The sequence below is a fragment of the Arctopsyche grandis genome, chromosome 5, assembly GCF_051622035.1.
Source record: "Arctopsyche grandis isolate Sample6627 chromosome 5, ASM5162203v2, whole genome shotgun sequence".
NCBI classification, from domain to species: Eukaryota; Metazoa; Arthropoda; class Insecta; order Trichoptera; family Hydropsychidae; genus Arctopsyche; species Arctopsyche grandis.
In genome coordinates, this window is record NC_135359.1 from 31470107 (window position 1) to 31487219 (window position 17113).

At 35.4% G+C, this 17113-nt stretch overlaps 1 protein-coding gene across 2 annotated transcripts; it reads left to right on the top strand.

Moving 5' to 3' along the window:
- The first annotated feature begins 1414 nt into the window (after positions 1 to 1414).
- On the top strand, positions 1415 to 16373 carry LOC143912439 (sodium-coupled monocarboxylate transporter 1-like). Of its 2 annotated transcripts, none has more exons than XM_077431724.1 (12): positions 1415 to 1588; positions 3461 to 3696; positions 5652 to 5811; positions 5935 to 6052; positions 6145 to 6212; positions 7624 to 7778; positions 7854 to 7994; positions 9893 to 10001; positions 10241 to 10350; positions 11276 to 11450; positions 14388 to 14632; positions 14715 to 16373. In XM_077431724.1, the coding sequence occupies exons 2-12, from the start codon at positions 3476 to 3478 to the stop codon at positions 14977 to 14979; spliced, it is 1767 nt and encodes a 588-aa protein (XP_077287850.1). In that variant the 5' UTR covers positions 1415 to 1588; positions 3461 to 3475; the 3' UTR covers positions 14980 to 16373. The 2 variants fall into 2 exon arrangements, with proteins under 2 accessions (XP_077287850.1, XP_077287851.1); XM_077431725.1 differs by having other exon boundaries at positions 1437 to 1656; positions 14715 to 16372.
- The last annotated feature ends 740 nt before the right edge of the window (positions 16374 to 17113 follow it).

The window sequence follows — 17113 nt, forward strand, 5'->3', positions numbered from 1 at the left end:
ACTTGTAAATTAAGCGATATCATCTGCATATAGAGCTATGTTACAGTTTTTATGAAAATAAGAGTGGGCCAAGCAAGCTTCCTTGCGGAACGCCAGCCATTATTTTCGGAGATGATAATTCATTATTTACATTAAGTGTCTACGATTTAGGTATGATCTGATTATGAGAATTACATAGATAGTTTGGTATTTTGTTAATAATGAGCATATAAATGAGTCCATCCGAATGAGTCTTTGTGAATATATCGAGACATACCATTCCGCTACTTCTCTTTATATTAAAGTGTTTCGTCACGTGTTCGGTTACATAGTCTTATTAGTTGTTGGGTCATGGAATGTCCAATGCGAAATCCAAATTGTATATTAATGAATTTCTTAACTATGTACAATAATTAAATTGGATTCATAGAACTGTTCACGTAACGATGCGTTGCAAAATAAATGTACCTATACTTTTTTACTATCTGACTATACATTCAATCAGGAAGCTTAGTCTCAACATTCAACCCCTTAAACATTTCCACGAAACTTCAAATCGCCTATAACTTATTCTTAGTCGAATGAGTATTGTTGCGTTGGCGTGGATTCAGGATCAAAATGAAAGGCCAAAGTTGCTTCACAGCACTTATTCCAAGATTCAAGAGTTCCACACGTAACTATCACTCACTCAAAAATAATCAGATCTACCGTATATATGTACCTCCTTACAAAGGACAAGTTGCCCAACACAGCTTCCCCGATCCATTTATGTGCCTATTGTCTAGGCACGTAAGGTCTACCATGGTGAGCCTATTGTTCTGTGAGACCTCCAGCGTATCCTTTGTTCGGGCACTTATTCGCCTAATCCGGGGTCTCTATTGTTCACCCATGAATGCACTTAGACAGTGGATACCATCTCTCTCATGTTCCTACGTTACAGTATTTATAAAAATTTCTATAGAAAATGCTACATCATGAAATAGCCGTAGCGATTCATCACTAATCTTTTTTCTAATGACTTTACGTTCATTTTCAAATATGAATCGACAGTATGTACGTACGTATGTATATTGTAGAATATAAATGCATATTATTCTACAGTACAAATCAATGTCCAGGTGTATAATATAGCAATGCGCATTGCGGAGAAAATTCGCGCGTTTTGTTTTGCACCGCGGCACATGTGCTGATTTGGTGCATTTTCAGCACACAGAAACGAGGCCGAAACGAACGATTTTTTCCCAGAAAACAATATCTTATACACGGCACACAAAGTTACGTCGAACGGTGAGTGTAGAGCTAATAAATCACAAGCGCCTGTCGCTCCCGACTCGAAAAATAAAATTAAAACCAAAGTAAATTCGCCATCATTACTATTTGAGCTCGCTTATCTCTCTTTGATATTTGTTTGCTCGTGTCAAGCCTCTGGTCTAGAGACGTGTCTCTGAAATTAATTTAGTCTCGAGGTGGTCCTGGAAGATTTAGCACAGCCCGCCGAGCCGTCGTTTCAGATGTGAAAATTTCGTCAAATTACTCTCTAGTAATAATAATTGGAGCGATAAAAGCGAACCCGTCTTAATGGCAGCTCGTTAAGCAATACACGATTTCGGTACGGCGAACATGCTCGCATTCCAAATTTAATAGTTTTCGTTCATTTTTTCACTGTTTGGCCACTGGGTGAGTGCTGCAGCAATGTCGCTTGATGATATTTTAATTTTTTTAAATTTTTCACTTTGAGGTTTTTGCGTTCGTTCGGCGCGAAAAACAAAGTATGCCCGAGAGCTCTTTTCGACCGCTCCGTGAAAAATACGAGAATTTTTAACTAGATTTCATTAAAAATTTATTCCAAGCTCTTCAAGCGTTTCGAATTACTTAAATTCCACGTGTACCTCAGTGGACAAGTAATATAAAACAGTATCTGTTTTTTAATCGCTTTTTTTTTCACCTACATATAATGGAAACGCAATAAAGCAAACTCGCATTGATTTGATGCTCATTTCATTAATTTCAGATACAACTTTTTAATAATCGAATTTCTGATACTTATTTTTGCCCGTCAATAAATCATTTTAAATTTACCCGTTTAAAAAAAAAGTTTGAAAATTCATGAAAAAATCATTATAACATAAAGTTCCATAGATTTTTTTTCATATTTTTCATACTTTTGATATTTTTAAACAGCTCAAATTTCCTACTGATCGCGATATCAAATTTTCAAAAAGAAATCTTTTTATAAAAAGTTATTTTTGTTTTTAATGAATATAAAAAAAACGAAATAATTTATATATAAATTAAACGAACTATGTAGATCGAATAATAATATACATAAATTAAATAAAAAGCTCAATTTTGCATAGAAATAATTTACATACATATGAGCCGTTATATTTGAAAGTACCGTAAGTCCACTTTTCTTCATTTCGACAAACATTTCGCAAAACATTAAATATAATGTTTTGCGTTTAACAATATTTAAAAATACTGGTGGCCTGTAATACGTTTATTCTGCTTTCCAAATATTCTGGACATATCGAATTAAAATAACTGATGACAAGAATAGTGTTTTTGGAACTGAAAATAGGACTTCCGCCACATTCAAATATTACGGCTCATAAATATAAAGGTTTTTCAAAAGTTTACCCTTCCTAGAATTATGTAAGTAATTATAAATTGTTATTGAATTAAAAGTTAAAAAACAAATTTATAAAGTAATGAACAACCTAAAAATCATCGCTAAGATGATTTTTTTCATATTATATAACCCAATATTTGAAAAGTTACAGTCAACTATTGATACATTTACGCTGAAACAAAAACTATCAAAATATAAATAGGAAAATATGAAAATAATCATCAAACAGAAACACCTACATATATTTAAAGTAAATTTAATGGCTGAGAAAACATTTTCAATACCGTTTTATCGATAAATGGTTTATAAGGTATCATCAGCCATTCGCCATCCACTGCTGGATGAAGGCCTCTCCAAAACGCCTTCATTCGTCTCTTTTTTGAGCAACTCTCATTCATCTCATTCACATTTTTTTCTGATTTCATCCACACATCTCCCCTATGCCTTTCTTCGCACCTTTTCACATTCTCTCGGGTACTATTCGAGCACTTCTTGTGTCCATTTATCGTTTGTTCCACTAGCTACGACCCACCCATTGCCATTTCAAATTCTTTATTATCAGTAATACTATTTCTTATTGTTATTTCCGTTCAATTGCATAATTGATAGCCTCATTTAGATAAGCCTGAATTTTGAAATAAAATAAAATATTTCATCAGAAATTACGTAACTTTAAAAAAAACCTTAATTTTTATCTACGCCTCCATTGCTAGCTACTATCTTTCTAATTACGATAAGTCATTTTACGACTAATGCCCAAATTTTTAAATCTTATTCAAACACACTATTCATGCAACGGAATGAAATAACAATTTTACCAGTCTTATTGTCGTTCGTTTTACCACACAGATTATAACCATCGAAATGAACGAGACAAACATGGAGAACGTCACCGAAGGAATCACCGAAAAAGTGGTCGAATTCGACTTATCCGACTACGTTGTATTCGCCATGATGATTATGATCTCCACACTGGTCGGAATATATTTCGGATGCTTTGGAAGCAAACAGAAAACAGCCAAAGAATACCTTCTGGGAGGGAAAACAATGAAAGTACTACCTGTCGGATTTTCCTTGGTTGCTAGGTATAACAAAATTATACACCCATATATTTTCCCCAAAATCTTTATATGAAAATCGGTAAATTACCTTCGTGGGTTAAATATAGGTACAACCCCCTACCTTCACTAGTATTATTAAAAGTTGCATATCATTATAAAACATTGTGACAATGTACCTGTTGAATGTGGTCTCCGTAGTGATTGTTTAAGCGCCTTTGTCAATCATCTTCTTCAATATATGTATGAACATTTAGAAATAATGCACATTTTACATGGTACTGTCTTTTCAAAACGAAAAATTCGAGCTGTTTCGTTGAAATTTTATAGTCACAGTCAGACAGTTATATATACCAAAATGACCCTTTGGATCATTTTCGGTAAAATCTTATCCTTGCTTGACAGTGATCGATAGCTGTGTATCAACAAGTTCTCCTATATGTTTTCAAATATGGGAGAACTTGTCAAGCAAGGATAAACACTACTATACAATTTCAACGAAACAGCTCGAATGCTTCGTTTTGAAAAGACGGTAACATGTACGCCACATTTTTTCTATATGTTTAAAACTATCTAAAAAAACCACGTCCCACATCCCACGCTGTGCGATTTCGTCCTTAGTGTCCGGAGTTTGTGAAGAGACATCGTAGGGGGTCGACCGGGTATACATTAAGCACGTAGAGAAGGTCACATAACCATCAGAAAATTTTTGTATTAAGATTGGGAGAAAAAAATTATCCTATCGATGGGGTACTTCAAAATTCCAGCAGCATAGCTCGGTCGTTAAGCTTCCGCTAAGGGCCAGGCCGCACCGTGCGACTTGCGAGCGACTTGGTTGAGGGCGACCAGACCAATGCATGTAGGTAGATGGGACATGCCACACCCGTCAACTTGTTTGTCGCACACATTTCCATACATTTTTTCGTGTCGCGCAACTAGTCGGCCGACAAAGTTGCACGGTGTGGCCCGGCCCTAAGCGTCGAGAGGCACCGGGTTCGATCCCATGAGCTTACCTCGATTGAAAAGAATATCTGTATTGCTGCTGGTCAGACCTGGATGTTTGTGGTCGATCGTTTCCTATCAGAGTTTGCCCATTTTCTCTGATTTCATTGTTGAAACGGTTTCCGATTAATTAAGCTTATTGTAAAAAACTAAATGTATGTAAGCTTATTGTAAATCATATTAACAATTAGATACAACATAAATTCTTATTGAATACTTATCTCACAGATAAAACCGACTGAGGAGATATACATTGAAATGTCAGATTTGACATATTTGGCCAAAAATCAATATATATCGTGTATTATATTACATGAAGCTATACGCCAAATTTGAAATTTATATATATACATATGAGAGTTAAAACTATAAATATTTAAATGTTAGAGATAACGAGAACCTATAGAGCAAATTTTATAAAATATAGGCGTTTAATCAATTAAAATCTTATATGGCCATATCAAGGCGAACAGGTTGGAAGACACGGGACGAACGCTTATTAAACGTCAGGAAGGTTTACGGGCCCCGTTTTTAAAACGCGTTGTATACGATATTTTATCTCCAACGTAATGGCGGACGATACATTAACGTGTATTGATGACCAAAATGAGCAATTTGGCAAAGTATGAAAACGATCGGATAAGATATAAAAATGACCACTAACACGAAAGCCATGTGAAACGTAAAGGAGGTATGTAAAAATTGGCTAAAAATCCTTCCTACCTACTATGTCACCACTATTTGAGTACGATTAATGTACAATAAAATTTATGTACAATTCATAGATGTCTCGTTAATTTGCGAGTTTTCAGTGTCTCGTAATTCAGCGACTTGTAAATTAAAAATGCTGTATTGTTTGTAATTGGCCAGAAAGGCGCATTGGGACTTACCTGTAAGGCCTTCCTGGTATATAAAATTTAATAAAAAAAAATGTCTCGGCAAACAAAGAGTGTATATTTTAATAATATTTAAATTTGCAGTAGTATATCAGGAATTACCTTGATCGGTGTGCCGTCTGAAGTATACACTGACACGGCTATATACAGTTTGATGATTCCATCTTTGCTCATCGCTTGCGGTTTGGTCAGCCTCCTGTTCCTGCCCGTCTTGTACAATTTGAATATCACCAGTGTCTATGAGGTATTTTCAATATTATTAATATTTATTCTAACCGGCTTTCGAATCTACTTCGAATAATATTACCCACGCGTCGCGGTATGTTATTGTGAAACCCAATTTTAATCACTTGAATCAACATTGCAGTATTTGGAGATGAGATACAGCAGAACCACGAGGTCTATAGCCTCTTGTCTTTATACGATACAGTGTTTGATGTTTCTACCTGCTGTGATATACATACCGTCAATCTCGTTGAGTCAAGGTAATTAACGTATACCAGTTTTTATTTACGAAATATAGATAAAAATACTACGTGTAGATGTGCTATTTTTACGATGTTGATTTGTATTGCAGTTACTGGAATCAATTTGCATGTGATAACGACTGGAATCACTTCTGTATGCGTTTTCTACACGATGATTGTAAGTGTTTATTTATTAAACACCTCTTTATATTTACATATTGATATTATACAGTTCTAAAAGATCTAATCAAATTAATAGTTTTGTATCGAGAAAAATATACTTAAGCGGTTATATTTGAAAGTAGCCGATGCCCAATTTCCAGTTTCAAAAACACTATTTCTGTTTGAATTAATTTACAAATTGTTATCACTTATTTTTATTCGACATGTCCAGAATCTCGGAAAAGCAGAATAAACGTATTACGGGCCACTAGTATTTTTAAATATTGTCAAACGCAAAAGATTATATTTATTGCTTAGCAAGATATGTCTTTAACCTATCCACCGCGTACGACTACTATACATGTCCTAGCGAACATGCCCTCAGCGCGTGAGACACGCATAGATATCTTGGAAGTTCCAACTTGGTTGAAAATATTACTAAATGTATACTTTACCAAATTCAATAGATGGCAGTAGTCAAAAAAAATTCAATATAGGCTAAAATAATTTATAAAATATTACAACCTATATTTATAGTCGAAAATGCGATAACAAAATCCGCAAAAAAGCAGCCGCGTACAGGGCATGTTCGCTAAAATTGGTGACGCGGGCAAAGGGTTAAGAAAAGTGGATTTATGCCGCTTTCAATTATAACGGCTCACTTCCGGCTTTTCCGACTTTTCCGATGTATGTATGTTCTACTTAAATCATACATGTAAAGTTTTTTTTAAATATCATGCCTGAATGACCAAGCTTTCATTTATTCACTGAGTTATAAATGATATTGAAATTTAACCATTCCGTAAACTTTCTGAGATAAGAGCTTTGTATTATGCAAATTTAACGTTTTTCTTAGAATGATATGATTTTTAGCTCAAAACTTCGTAAGTTTACAAACAAAATAAGTATTTAAATATAAACTTAAAAGATTTTCTAAAAAAAAATTGCCTTTTACGTATTTAAAATATACATAATTACTACCCAAAATCACTTAGAAGTTTATAAATTAGTACTTTCGTTTTAGTTTTTTTTTTTGTCATATTAAGTCATTTTTTTCATTTGTTTTAATCCTAAATTATTAATATGCATTGTTTTCATAACGTACTATTTTTTATTTATATATAAAAGCAAAAATGTATCGTTAAATACGTTACAAAGTCGAAAAATATATCAAAAACACGATGCATGACACTCCGTTTTATGAATGCTAATTTTTTTTAAAACTAATGCAAACACAATTATAATTTAATACAATTTAAAAAGACAACAGTTTTAAAGTATGTATAAACAAAATATTAATAAAATATAAAACCGCCTGTTTTATTATTCCAAACTTGAAAGCGCCTATGTACTTGAACAGCTTAGTATAAAACTTTTCGCATTTGCACATGACACGTGGCCTTAAATATAATCCAATTTAATTACAGGGAGGATTGAAAGCCGTAGTTTGGACCGATTTCATTCAAACTGTGATTACAATATCGGCATGCATAGCAATAGTCGTAATTGGCACTCACAACATCGGCGGATTTTCCCACGTCATGAAAACAGCTTACGACGCCGGAAAATTGGATATTTTCAAGTAAGTCAAACTAATTTGTATTTAATCCATTTATAAACGGTTTCATTTTGTTGTATTTTGGGTTTAATTTTGCAGCATGGATCCTAATCCATTTCAAAGGAATACATTCTGGACTGTGACTATCGGTATTCTATTCTCTTGGGGTTCCAGCTTGAGCTGTGCACAGTGGTCAGTTCAAAGATTCATGTCGGTGCCGACGATTAGAGATGCTCAAAAGTGAGTAAATAACATGTTATGTTTGTATCTTTCAGACTGGAGCTTCTTAAAGCTTATTACGGTTTATTTATTTAGGAAATTCAACGAAACATGAAGTACTTCTGTTTACAAATATAAATATATCAAGGAACCCATAGACCGTTCAGTGGTTCTTTTAAAAGAATGATATGTTTAAAATACGTGTCTTACATACTTTCCATATGTTTGTTTTTAGTTGACATGTGACAAATGATAGGTTGATTTGTAGCCTTTTTAATATAAAAATCATCCTTAACAATACAACCTTATTGTTTAACTTATATACACAATCAAATAATACCTGCTTTAACAGCCCAAGGATCGGTTAACTTTTTTTATTAGGCTCGAAATGTAAATTTCAACATTTGCGTGGGCCCTTTTGCCGGGCCCATTTCTAACCTAAATATTATGTACATCTATACCAATACCTATGAAACAACTACCTACTGAAATAAAAATGGGAATAAACAAATTTCCGTGAATAATATAAACTGAATTGCTTAAAACAATTTTGATAGGAAGATTCATCATCAACCAGCGATCTAAATTTACTTCATACTTTCAAAATAACATTTGAATATACTTCGACGATATAGTAAGATTTAAATACACAATTTTAAACAGTTTCAGAATATAAAATCTATTCCTAATCTAGACACATCCATGTATATAGAAATATAGGATAGGGGCCCTATATTTCGGGCCCCAAAATCCCGATTTTCGATTAACATTAATTGAAAATATTATGCATTGATAGAGGGGGGGAGCATAGGGGGGCACACAGAAACACACACTCAGACACACAGAGCCGCACAAATTTTTCTATATTATGTAAACGTGACCAGTGATCGATTCTGAGTTCGAATTTTCGCATGATCACAAAACTTTATCTATTGTTATTACTAAAGCCCGGACCCAGAAGGTGCCGCGTATTGTTCAAATGTTGAAAATGCATTGTTAAAGGTTTGCCGAACCTTTTTTACAAAGGATTTACAACAATGGAACAATGAGCGGCCCATTGGCTATCCTACCTCTAGTTATTACGTACATATGTATGTACATAGATAAAGTGAAAAGACAGTCGGTAGAAATTAAGTTAATTGATAGTTTTTTAGTGACTCAGTTTGATGCTCGATTTTTGTTGACCATGTGGATTTTTGGAAAAAATTTTTCGGCTGCGGCGCTTTTTTCGCTTTCTACATAATTTTTTTTTCAAAAATAAGCTTTTTTTTCATATTTTATAACTCAATAAGGTGTATGCAAAGAATATTTTCCAGTTTTATTCCGACATAAAAAAGATTTAAAAAAAAATATATTCAATTTTGCACTCTTACCTAGGACAAGGGTTAAAACGAAATATACAATGTAATTTATGGATCTATTTTTCTTGTACCTAAATTTGTTTATTCCCATTTTTAAAAATTTTATTTATTTTTTACCGTTGATTTTTAGCGTGATGGAAAGAAGAAAATGTTATATGGGGGGGGGGGGGAGAGGGACAATTTTTTTTAACCCTGGGTGGGCCCCCTATGACTCCTGGCATGCACTGATTTCAGTCCCAGTCCGCCACTGCATACATGTATGTTTACTTGAGGTGTGCGTGCATTCGCACGGCACATTTCAGGTATTGTTTCCTAACGCATGCGCGCTTTATGTGTCCATGCGTTGTTGTTTATTTTGTACTTCGTTATTTGCAGTGTGGTTTTTTTTATTAGAACAGTGATGTGCGGTTGTTCTTGTGCGATATTCATGAACAACCGTCTCGTCCTCCAACGAAAGGGTCTTTTAGACTGTATTCATTGGGGGGTTGGTGGCCTCATGTTGAGGGCTTTAAGGGTCAAATTCCTTGGCTTAGTATGTACGATCTTGATTTTTTCCAGGATTCTGATCATATACTGGCTTGGAATATCATTTTTGACCGGAATAAGCGTATATGGAGGCCTACTAGCTTACGCCACGTACTACGGATGCGATCCCATCGAAAGAAAGGTACCAAGTACAACATACTATAAAAGTGATTATTTTTATTTTATTCTCAAAAAAATACCCTACAGGACGTCGGTCCTGCAATTTCGTATATTTACGAGGATATCTAATATTTTGTTGAGCGAAAATTTTCCTTTTTGTACGACTTCCCCGTCTGGCTGAATCACTACGAGCCACATCCCCTTCCCAATCCGCCATTTTGGCTCGTTTCGTATTTCTCATTTCGTGCAATATGTTTTCAGCTGGTTTCGCGCGCAGATCAAATATTCCCGTATTACGTGCTGGATAAGACAGGATATATTCCCGCTTTGCCAGGACTCTTCGTCGCCGGCGTCTTCAGTGCCGCACTCAGGTTATTATTCATTTACATGTCATACATACATAATAACGCGAAAGTTTAAAAAAAATCACAAACCTTAACCCTTTGAATGCTGACCAACACCGATCGGCATTTTGCCAACAAGTTCACGGAACTGAAAAACGCTGACGGGCGTTGTTTTTTCAGTATGTAAAAAATAAACAAGAATACTACCCGCTAAGCCTTTCCAGGTAGCATTGAAAAAAAATGCATTGAACATGGGTCGTGTAATCCGTGTCAATGTTTATAAAGACTGGTTTACACCGGAATTTCTGAATTTATAACCATAGCAGATTTTTTTCGATGGAAATCCCTATAGCTGCTGAGTATTTTAGATTGTAGCTTGGCATTTAGATTGTGAGCATTACATTTTAACAACAATGAAGAAGATGGAACTAGTTTTGGAAAAATTCATTCATTAATAGACTTATTTTGTTTATTTTATATTGTTGCAAGATATATTAGAGAGTCTAAACACACCTTCACAAAACTCGAAATCCTCGGCGGTAGTTATCTAGGGTTTGTTTGGGTTAGCTACAATTTTTAAACCTGCTGTCTATTGAATTTCTAAATACTTCTAGGTGGAAATGTTGGCGAAATTTTCAGCGTGGCGGGCTTTCGACAGAAAAGACGTCAGCACTCAAAGGGTTAATCCTCAACGTACACTTTTGAAATAATTTTAAATAAAAGTCGGAAATAGTCCTTCAATTCGAAAATTAGTCTACGTTCCAAATTAGAATGAACAACTGAAGAACTTCATGGAACGGTTTGTGTGTCCATGTTCGTCCGTGCGCGCCTTGTGTGTTCGTGTTCGTCCGTGCGTGCCTAATCTAAACGCGGCTTTAGGTACATGTTCAGGGCCTAGAAAAAAAAAAAACATAGTCTCGCATAGTTAATTGTAACATTTTTACATTTTCAGCACTCTGTCGACGACTTTGAACACTTTAGCCGGCACATTGTACGAAGATTACATCAAAAGGAGAGGTGTTACCGAAGAGAAGGCGCACATTATAATGAAAGTTATCGTTGTAGCGATAGGCACTTTCTCCGTCGTCATGGTACTTGCCATAGAAAGATTAGGAAAAATCCTTTCTGTAAGTTTGAATTTTCACATTGCCTATATGTACATACGTAGGTACTCGTTTCATTTTCCAACGACACTTTGGAGATTTGTACATAAGCATTCGTATTTCGCATTCCGCATTTTGCATTCTAAAATTTCTTACATGAAATATAATTAGTGTATTCGTTGAGGTGGTGGTGGCCTCATGTTGAGGGCTTTAGGGGTCGAATTCTTTGGCTTTAATATGTAATATATTGTTGCGTAGGGGTGGGTGGAGGATCCAAGTAAAAGGCCAAAGTCGTTTCGCAGCATTTATTGGTGATTAAGGAGATACACGCACTGCCAGTGCTCCGTCCAGAATGTCTCGATATCGCCTAAGTACCGCCTTATAAAGGATAGGTCGCTCAGGGCATCTTCGACGTCCGGTTACTTCCCTATTGTTTAGACATGTACCCGGATATGTATTCCCACGACACTCAGTTCCACGCTATCGGTCACTTCTGAGAAGGTACCAATAGCGGCCAATTCAGTGGCCATTGTTTAGCCTACTTGCACTTAGTCTGGAGATAATCCTTGAAACCAATTATAACGGTCACACAGTCTCTGGGATGCTACTTCGCCTAATCCGATTGCATTTACTCGGCGGTGTACGTAACAATATGAAATTTAATGGTTCTCATTACATAACACTCAGAATACAGAAGAATCCAAATTATCCTTAATCAACATAGTGCAAGGCCTTAAGTAGCAGACTTAACTATGTATATATGAACTTAAACTTAAATCAATATGAACATATTTTATTTATTTATTTCAATTTGGGAAGGGCGGCATAGCCGATGGACCCAATTTTACATTTTTACAAAATACCACTATCGGGTTGCTCCTGAGGGACATACATACATATGTACTTACTATATATGGTATTAAACTTCTACGTACATACATTTATAGATTTTAAATTTCGATATCATGTTCAAATAATGGTGACATGTGAGTAGAATGGATTTTGCCAATTTGATGACGAGCCAGCCGTTTCAACAATTATCATCAGGGCCGCGGCTACCACATGTACAAGTATGAGCAACGCACACAGGCGGCCGAAATATAAAGGCGCCGAAAGAAATGAGAGTCGAAAAATATATATATTCTGTGTCAGCTAAAAAACAAGTCTTGAGAAAAATAACTATAATAATAATGAATATTGGCGACTGATTGCTAGCCTAAAAACAGTCAATTTTAGGATTCAAACGAAATTTTCACCCCGAATTCATATGATTTATACAAATGCTGATAAAATTGAAGAGCGGCCGATTTAAGTTTGCACACAGGTGGCAGAACTCCTAGGCGCGGCCCCGATCATCATCCTCATCATCTACAGCCACTCATCATCCACTGCTGGATGAAGGCCTCTCCTACACGCTTCCACTCGTCTCTGTTTTGTGCAACTATCATCCATCTCACCCCACACACTTTCCTAATTTCTTCTACCCATCTTCCCTGCGGTCTTCCTTTTACCCTTTTGCATTCTCTCGGGTACCATTCTAGCACTTATTTTGTCCACCTTTCGTCCATTCTTCTAGCCATGTGGCCCGACTATTGCCATTTTAATCTCTTCACTATACCTACTACTCTTGTCATACTTCTCACCCACATATTCCGTTTCCTGTCTTTCCTCGTTATGCCGAATATATGTACAACGTTCCATACTTTTTTCAGTACATTGGACTTTGTGTAGCGACTTGAAGTTCAATGTCCAAGTCTCACATCCATACGTCATCACTGGCAAAACACATTGACCGAAGATCTTTTTATTCAGGCAAAGAAATCAGATAAATTGGCAAACTCTGCTAGAAAGCGAACTCACAAATATCCAAATCTGAAGCGCTACAGATAATACTCCCAATAAATTATTTTCAATCTAGATCAACTCACCCGGCAACCTCTCGTATGGTGACTTGAATATTCTTGAGCTTTAGGGAAATGTGGGTAGATCGCTTTTGATCGATTCAATGGAACTCAAAACACCATGTTTTCCAACTGTGATAGATCTAGAAACCACCCTTATCTAATTGTTATTGCATCTTCAGGCGCTTTCGTGCAGCCTCGAGATTAAAGTTTTCGTACAATTGTCAATTTGATAACTTCAATATTGTATTTATTTGCTGCCCAAATCTTCAACTAGCATATGTACATATATGCAAAATATATTAATTAATGTCGTGCATACAATCAAAGCTTACTCGTGTTTTTGTTTCTCACATCATTTATCATATTTTTGGCTTTACCAAACTATGTAGGTTCAGTGTACATAATTCAAATTTCAATCAGCTGTTCCAATACACAAAATATCATAAATAATGGACATTACTTAGCCACATTCTTACATTGATTCAACGGGTTTGGTGCAAACGATCGACAAGCGCCAGACAGACTGAACCACAGATTAACTGGATGACTGCTTTAAACGCAATTCTCGACTTCACGAATGATAGATTGCACATCAGATGACGAGTAACCTTTCGATGTGCACAGATGCAATTATTAAAATGGTAATTATTAAAATTGAGTTGGATTTTTCTGGCGAGTTTAATAAGACAAAATTCAGAACTAAAGTATCAGAAGCACAGAACGTATACAGGGTAGGTATGTCAGGACTTCGGGTAGATTTCGCTTAGTGTAAGTGTGAGCAGTGCGCATGCATAAGGTACACGTGTCGTTAATCTGTGGTTCAGTCTGTCTGGCGCTTGTCGATCGTTTGCACCGCATCGTGATTCAACCTACCTATCTTCATTACTTTCAGTTCTTTCCACTATGGATTAGAACCACCGGATGAATACCCTTCCCAAAACACCATACATAACAGACAAGAAATGTTTCCATAGTGTAATAACTACGTACATATGTACATAGATATGTCCATTCGAAATCATGTATATACTCAGTACCAAAATATAAATTGTTTCAGGCTAGTTATGTAATATCTGGTGTAACCGGAGCACCAGTTTTTGCCCTATTCTTCATGGGTATGTTAATACCCAAGACAAATGCCAAGGGCGCACTAACGGGGGCTTTCACGGGCATGATATTGCTGTTGTGGATAGCCATCGGCTCCAGCTTAACAGACATCAACCACAAACACCACGACATATACCCGGTGAACACTTGCTCTGACACCAAATTATTCCGAAAGTTTACCAACTCGTCAATGGAGTTAGTACAATTCAACATCATACAAAATATAAGTATATATTATATTAAGAGTTAATAATAAATTGATTTTAAATTATTGCAGAGATGAAGAGATGGCTGGAGTGAATGAAGAGGATGTATTCTTTCTATACAAATTGTCTTATTTGTTGTATATAGCCTTGGGTACCTCGGTGGCTGTAGTCGTAGGCGTCGTCGTCAGTTACATCACGGGTCCTACGGATCTCTTAACTTTAGATCCCAATTTGATCTCGCCACCGATAAGGAGATTCTTGCCGAAGAAAATCGTCGAAGAGTGTCAGAAAGCTCAAGAAGAAAAGCTCGTAGTGAAAAAAAGTGGTTATATTTAGATTACGATCTTAACAGAAAGACTACTCACACAGTTCAGTTCAATGAACTACTTCTTTATACTTTTTTTAATGTGTTATTTTGACTGTATATACATACATAATGTAAATAAGTGTAAATTAACTTATTATTAATTAGTTATTGTATGTACATACGTACACATGAGCAGTATGTATGTACTTTCAATTAAAGGCATTTGAGTCTAATATATAACTCACAACATGTACATTTTTTATTGATTTATTTTAATTCATTTTATTGAAGTAAATCCAAATAAACTCCAATTTTATTCAAGTAAATCCGATTATAGTCGACTAAAACGCGATTAAAACCGACTAAATCCGATTATAGTCGATTAAAACCGACTAAATCCGATTATAGTCGACTAAAACCCGATTAAAACCGGTTGTTTCCTCCATCTCATACTTTCTTATCAAATTGATTTTTTTGTGTATGTAATTAATACACATACACTATGCAAATACTTACTTATTTATTTATTACTATTTATTATTCAATAATTGAATCAATGATTTATCGAATATCTAATCGGTATCTGGCAATCTTAACAGTAGCCAAAAGCAATAGCAGATAAAGCTGGACGTGGCAGGGAACTGGTGAACAATGAAGATCGATCAAATATGCAAAAGGGGACTATCCAAGTCCGTCAGAGTGCATGTACGCAAAATATGACTAGTGTCTCACCAACATGATTCATTCGTTGAAGATTGATAGAATCCAAAAACAGTTTCTCAGGTATCTTTATATGAAATTGTATGGTCATTATCCTTGGCCATAATATCCTAGTGCTTTCCTATTAGAGGCATTAGGCTTCAACTCATTAGAGTCACGCCGTGTTTTGTTTCTGGGAAAGCATTTTTCAAGCTATTAAAAGGGTTAGTACACAATCCCCATGTTCTTAAAGAATTTCAGTTTTATACACCTAGTAAGTTCAGGGACCTGATGAACGTGTTTTGTTTTCTCCTCCTGTGGCTCGCACAAATATGTTGGCAACGTCTCCAATATCTAGAGCGACATATCTGATCAACCAGGTTGCTGGTGAAATTGACCTGTTTAATGTAAGCTGCGCTGAACTGGTTGAGTATTTGTGGAGCAACGCCCGTAGTTGATTTTATCAATTATAAATATCATCGAGCACGGATGTTTTATATACCTTTATTTGTGTTATGATTGTGTGCCTGGTCACAGTGACGCGTTAGAGTACTGTGTAATGTAACTGTGACTAATATGTTAAAAATAAAAATAAATTAGTCATCTCCCTATCAACACGACCGTAAAATATCACGTTAAGTTAGGAGGAAACGCATCGGAAGGTCGCGGGCTCACTTAAGATATATTCATACTATAAGACAGAAATAAAACCATTATTTATATAATATTTTGTGTATTATTTTTTAAATCTAACATTATAAAATGAAAATTGTGTGGTTATCTAAAATAACCTGAAACCGAAAAGTAAAAATCGTTTATGACTGGTGGTTGAAAACTGCACATAGCAGTATATTATATTTATATTATAGAATGCCAGATATCGGTTATGAATGCCTCCAAACGCTTGTATATAATCTTTAACCGTTTGCCCGCGACCGTCTTCTATGGAAGCTTTGCGCGACAAGTTTGTAGCGCGGCTGTCTTCCATAGAATTTCTGAACTTTGCACGGGATTTTGAGCCTTATGTGCGCCTATTTCAACTGTTTTAAGGTTCAAAATTGGTTGAATATATTACTGAGATGAATGCCATCTATTCAATTTGCTTAAAATGAATATATACCAGTCAAAAATTAGTTTTTTGTGGATCCATTATGAAACCTCGTTTATGTGACGTCACGTCTTCATACATTTATGAAGAATGATTATTTGACAATTAATCCAAAACTACGAGATATATTATGTATTTTATTGTTTACAATAATACTTTATGTGTTAATTAACATATCTGGTTACTTGAGTAAATATTAAAATCTGTATTTAAGGTCGAAAACTCGATTGCCAAATTCGCGAAAAAGGTGCCGCCGCGTTCAGGGCTTGTTCGCTATATTTATTGCCGCGGGCAAAGGGTTAAAAAGCAGCTTTAAAAGGAATCTGAAAATACATATATATATTATAATAATAGTT

Coding starts and splice junctions, on each gene's coding strand:
- LOC143912439 (XM_077431724.1), top strand. CDS start 3,476: ATGAACGAGACAAACATGGAGAACGTCACCGAAGGAATCACCGAAAAA. Junction 11,451..14,387: donor GATTAGGAAAAATCCTTTCT/GTAAGTTTGAAT, acceptor AAATTGTTTCAG/GCTAGTTATGTAATATCTGG. Junction 14,633..14,714: donor TTTACCAACTCGTCAATGGA/GTTAGTACAATT, acceptor AAATTATTGCAG/AGATGAAGAGATGGCTGGAG.